Raw genomic sequence first — 6,038 nt, forward strand, 5'->3', positions numbered from 1 at the left:
CCAGGACAGTCCGGACGGATTGTATGGCAGCTAGTGCTGAGGCACAAACATGTACATTTTCAAGCCTGCAAACTGTGACACTTTAAAATAATGTGAAAAAATACTTTCTTGTGCAATATGACAACCCTAGTTGACTATCTGTGCAGTACAGTACAGTGGATTGTGTACATAGCCTTTATTGATGTACTGTAGCAATGACAAATAAAGTCTATCTATCTATCTATCTATCTATCTATCTTTTCGGACATGTTAAGTAAAAAGTGTTTTTTGTTTTGTTTTGTTTTTTCTTGTTTTTGTTTCGTTTTTTCTTGTTTTTGTTTTGTCTTTTGTTGTTATAACTATTTCTTTTTTCACATGTTCGAAATAAAGCTTTCATTCATTCATTCATTCATTCACTACAGTCACTAAGCTATAATCATTGAAATCAAATGCGGTCTTAGATTGACATTGTCTCCGCATTGTCTCCGCATAGTCTAATAACACACTTGCTTGTCTGGGGCCTTGGTCTCCAGTGGCATATCAGTGATATGAGAATAAAACACGTTTAAATGATAGAATAGAGCTAGAATATAATAGGATATGGATTGTAATAGAACAGCATTCCTCTTCTTCTGTCTTCTGTCTCCAGGGACATATCCCCAGCTGACACTCATCCTGGGTCTAGCAGTCATTATAACTGGCATAGAACTGAATGTTTAATAAAGAGTGGAATGAAAGAATGGAACAGAATATTTAATATAGAGTGGAATGTAATAGAGAGAATAGAATAGAATGTTTAATATAGAGTGGAATGGAATAGAATTACTCAAATAGAATGGATATACAGGGTTAGCACACATGCATGGGGCGCTTTTCCTGCAAACGTTGCAGCTCAAAGTGCTCCAATCATTATATAATCATAATTTAATTATTTAGTCATACAAAGGCAATATTAAAAAGATGGGTTTTTAGTCTTGACTTGAACATAATGTGCTGAGGTTGCATCCCTAATGTAAACTGGCAGTGAGACACAATCTGGGTGCATTAGTAACGACCGCTTATCAACACAACATCATGGAGGACATGAAGAGATGTTCTGGTGCTAGAGAGCTGCTCATCCTCTCCCCTCCATCAGGTGGGGTCTCATTAGACTCACACTTAAACACACATCCGGTCATTTCTGCGTACCGTCAAAGAGCCACCAACAAATGTAAACGTTAGATCAGATACATTAGCAGTGGATGTCTATGACATATCTGTGATGCTCTAGAAATGACACAGAACTTCCACCGGTCCTTGTTGTTATGGTTATGATAAGGTCAGACAGTTGTACATCATAATCAAAGGGTTTATTAATCTTTTACATTTCTGGAAATATTTCTGACTGGCTTTAAGGACATTAGTAAGTGTTATTGATGTTTGATTGTCTATGTCTCAGAGGAACACAAGGGTCTAAGTAGGTACTGTAAGTTAGTTCATCATTGGTTCAGACAGAGGGAGTAACCATGGATACAGACACCTTCGCTGGTAACACCCTCAGAGGATGAATGATACAATAATTCCAGATAAATGGAAATACTTTCTCAGTGAAGGTGTGTGTGAGTGTGTGTAGGTGTGTGTTAGTGTCAGGGTCAGAGAATGACAGCTCTCCTCTGTCCCAGTCCAGCTGCACTCTGATCCTCTGGAGGTTCTGGCTCACTGTGAGAGGAGTGATTTTATCAACTGGATCACCTGGAACACTTGTATAAAACCTCCCATTAGTAAAACAAAGCCGCCAGCATCTACCCCAAAAGCTTGAGCCCTTCCTGCCTGCAGACTCTGTCACCACACCCAGGTTATAGCGTGTATTCCCCCCCACCTCAACGTCCCAGCTGTGTGTCCCTGAGTCAAAGCCCTCAGAGCCCAGGACCACAGCAGAGGGTTGAATCCTCTCTGGGTTGTCAGGAAGCTGCTGTCTCTCTTCTCTGCGTGTCACATTGGTCAGATCCTCAGACAGGATGAGAAGTGGGTGGGCAGTGTTGGGGTCCAGAATCACAGGAGTGTATTCCACTATTCCCTGCATCTTCTCCCAGACTCTGAACTGCAGGTTGCCCAGGTGCTTTGCCACGTCTATCAGTGCTCCTGAAAACTTCTCTGGATCCGGCAGTGTGCTCTGGGCTCTGTCCATGGAGGCCTTGAAGTTCAGCAGGAATGTGATGTCATCAGCTTTTAGCTCCTCCTCCATGGCTCTGATTGTGTCTGAAAGTGATGATATCTCTCCGTTCAGCCCCTCAATCTTCCTCTTCATCACCTGACTCTTCTGCTCCTCTTCCTCCCTCAGTGCAGCGATCCTGACTCTCTCTTCATCTCGTAGAAACTGGTGAAGCTTCTCAAACTCCTCCTTCATCTGCCTCGCTGTGCGCTGGGCCTGTCTCTCAATATGTTTAGCTGTTTCATCACAAGTCAGTTTAACCCTTTGAAAGGTCTTCAGCTTCTCCTCTAAGGGTTTCAGTGCAGTCTGGAGTTCACTCTTATGATCCAGTACAGCTTCATCTACTGGGCAACAGTCATGTTTTTTATGCTGTTTTGAAGTCTGACACACCAAACAGATGGGCTGTTTATCCTCCAGACAGAAGAGCTTGAGTTTCTCACTGTGCAGACTGCAGAGCACCTCAGACCCTGCTGCAGCTCTCTGACTTCTCTCCTGTAAGAAGTCCTCACACAGGTCCTTTAACACCCGGTTACAAGGAGGATCCATGGATGATTTTCTCCTGCACATTGGACATTCCTGAGTGTCTTTCTGTTTCCAGAATTCCTGCAGACAGGTTTTACAGAAGCTGTGGCTACAACGGAGGACAACAGGATCCTTGAAGATGTCACAGCACACAGGACAGGAGAGATTTTCCTCAGAGAGAGAGGGTTTAGAAGCCATTTTCTCACCACCTCAGTCTCCCCTGTAATGGCTTCTGAGGTGAAAGTTCACGTCTGAAAACTCACCGCGTTGAAGTCAGTAGGAAGTCAAATCCAGATTTTGACAGTGTTGCTTCTTCCTTTGTGGTTGTTTTGAATGTTGATGGTAGAGTTGATGGAAGAGTTGATAGTTGATGGAAGTCCTTCAGAGAGCCCTACATATGTAATGTTGTGGGTCATGCTAGTGAACGGCAGCACCAGAGAGCTGAATGTTAGCCTTCTGTGTGGTTCACTTCTGCTCTCCACTGATTACCTCAGCAGGTAAGAGGGTGGAGCTTCAGACAAAGTATGAGTCTCAGTGTTCAAGGGTCACAAGCAGAATTATGTCAGGTGTGAGTGTGTGTGTGTGTGTGTGTGTGTCTGTGTGCATGTATTTTGTGTGTGTGGGGGGGGGGGGGGCATGGGAGGGGGGGAATGTTTGAAACTTCATTCATTTCAATCATTACTTCCTGCCCCTGGAACTTCACCGGGTTTCCTAGGAATGACTCGACTCCCCGCCCCCTGTCCTCCTGTCTGTCCTGTCCTCCTGTCCTCCTGTCTCTCTGTCTCTCTCTCTGCCTCTCTCTCCCTCTCCCTCTCCCTCCCCCTCTCTCCCCCTGTCTCTCTCCCCCTCCCTCTCTCTCTGTCCTGGGCTGTTTATCAGCGGATGGCTGACTGCTCTTCCACAGCGACTGATCTTTGGATAGAACAGCATTCCTCTTCTTCTGTCTTCTCTCCCGGGATGTATCCCCACCTGACACTCATCCTGGGTCTAGCAGTCATTATAACTGGCATAGAACTGAATGTTTAATAAAGAGTGGAATGAAAGAATGGAACAGAATATTTAATATAGAGTGGAATGTAATAGAGAGAATAGAATAGAATGTTTAACATAGAGTTGAATGTAATGAATGAATGAATGAATGAATGAATGAATGAATGAATGAATGAATGAATGGTCTTTAATGGTAATAGAGGGAATAGAATATAATGTTTAATATAGAGTGGAATGGAATAGAATTAAGAAAATAGAATGGATATACAGGGTTAGCACACATGCATGGGGGCGGCTGTGGCGCAGGAGGTAGAGTCGCGCCTAATGATCACAAGGTTGGCAGATCGGCGGTTCGAGCCCCGGCTGGCCACATGTCGATGTGTCCTTGGGCAAGACACTGAACCCCAAAATTGCTCCCAGTGAGCGGGCCGGTGCCTTGCATGGCAGCTTGCCGCCATTGGTGTGTCAATGTGTGTGTGAATGGGTGAATGAGAGGCCGTTGTAAAGCGCTTTGGAGCAGCAAAGAAGGCGCTATACAAAGTGCATTTACCCATTTAACACTTTCAAACCCTGAAGTTCATTGGAAAGGGTGACAAAACAGATACCTCTGGTGTGTACATCAATCAATGTTTATTTAAATTTTGATTTGCATCAACATATTTAGAGTTCTTTTTTCTCAGTAATCTCTATTACACTACTATAATATCAATAAGAACAGAAGTGGTAGAATCCATTTAAACAAGACAAATGTTTTTGCTGCCATCTTTGAGAAAACCCAGAGAAAAACGGCTTGGCCAGGAAAAGTACAGTGTGAACGATAAGAGCTCCAGTGACTTAGTCAGACAGTTAGTCAGAATACCAGATACAGTACCAATCATTAAAACAGGTACGACGTTTACAGAGAAGAATATCCGGGGAATCTTTTTTTCTGTTTTTGTTTTTCTCTTTTTCTTCTCTTTAACTCCCAGCCCAGGGTTGTACTGTACAGTTAATATAAAAACCAAAAACATACAAACAAAAACACCCTGTTTTTTTCCCCCTTCCTCTGCCATTTAAAGTTTAACTTGCACTGTTTTATACTCAACACAAATATTCATCGGACAGTAGTACACGTAGAGAAATAGACTGGTTCTTTCTTCGCGGCCGGACACACTCATTCATGGACGACGACGGCCTTCACACCACCAGCCTCGAAAGACACCTACGTAGGCAACTGATTTCAACTCATTCAACTCATTCATTGACAACGGCATAGGCAACTGATTTTTCCAACTCGTCCGGAGCGAGCAAAAGATTTCGACTCCCTCTGAGCTGGCAACTGATTTCAACTGATTTCAATTGATTTCAACTGATTTCTGAAGCTTGGCAACAGATTTTCACATCAAACTGATTGCAATTCATTCTAACAGATTTGCACCTGCTCCTCTAAGCTTGGCAACTGATTTCAATTCTAGTCTGAGCTCTGTGAACAGACTGGCTCTCGGTCTCCAGTGTCCTTCAGGAATGTCTCACTAGCCTGAGAAAGGGCAGAGGGACATGAACAGAGATGTGGGTTTTACATGTAGTTGTGTGTGTGTGTGCATGTGTATGTGTGTGTGAGTGAGAGAGTGCGTGTGTGTGTGTGTGTGTCTGTGTGTGAGAGAGAGAGAGAGAGAGAGAGAAAGTGTGTGTATGTGTGTGTGTGTGAGTGAGAGAGTGTGTGTGTGTGTGTGTGAGAGAGAGAAAGAGAGAGAAAGTGTGTGTATGTGTGTGTGAGTGAGAGAGTGCGTGTGTGTGTGTGTGTGTGTGTTAAAGAGAGAGAGAGAGAGAAAGTGTGTGTATGTGTGTGTGTGAGGGAGAGAGTGCGTGTGTGTGTGTGTGTGTGTGTGTGTTAAAGAGAGAGAGAGAGAGAAAGTGTGTGTGTGTGTTAAAGAGAGAGAGAGAGAGAAAGTGTGTGTGTGTGTGTTAAAGAGAGAGAGAGAGAGAAAGTGTGTGTGTGTGTGTGTTAAAGAGAGAGAGAGAGAGAGAAAGTGTGTGTGTGTGTGTGTGTGAGAGAGAGAGAGAGAAAGTGTGTGTGTGACGAGGGTATAGATACTCATTCTGTGATTGGTGGTGTTCTGGTTACTATGGTATCCCTTTATGCGCGAATCAAGGTCAGGCAGACATGTGACATGTGGTGAGGGAGAGAGTGACTGGTGCGGTCAGAACAATCATTTTGACTTTCATACAATCTAGAAATAGACACATAAACAACGACATCCTCCTATTCTCTGTAACCTTTCTATCAGTTATCGTTCAAACGAGGGATTGTTAGTTTGTACACACAGGGAGGAGCCTAGAGAGAAGAGTCTACCACCATCAGCTAAAGGGCGTGAAT

At 43.7% G+C, this 6,038-nt stretch overlaps 1 protein-coding gene across 1 annotated transcript; it reads right to left on the reverse strand.

The window, feature by feature from the left end:
• Positions 1–1,465: 1,465 nt before the first annotated feature.
• Positions 1,466–2,890, reverse strand: LOC308163089 (E3 ubiquitin-protein ligase TRIM35-like; the record flags this gene model as incomplete). The annotated part of the gene is made up of 1 exon (XM_080537270.1): positions 1,466–2,890. One exon carries the CDS (start codon positions 2,888–2,890, stop codon positions 1,466–1,468), a length of 1,425 nt encoding a protein of 474 aa, XP_080393396.1.
• Positions 2,891–6,038: the final 3,148 nt, after the last annotated feature.

This window comes from Nansenia antarctica, assembly GCF_963989245.1.
Source record: "Nansenia antarctica genome assembly, chromosome: 7".
Classification (NCBI taxonomy): Eukaryota; Metazoa; Chordata; class Actinopteri; order Argentiniformes; family Microstomatidae; genus Nansenia; species Nansenia antarctica.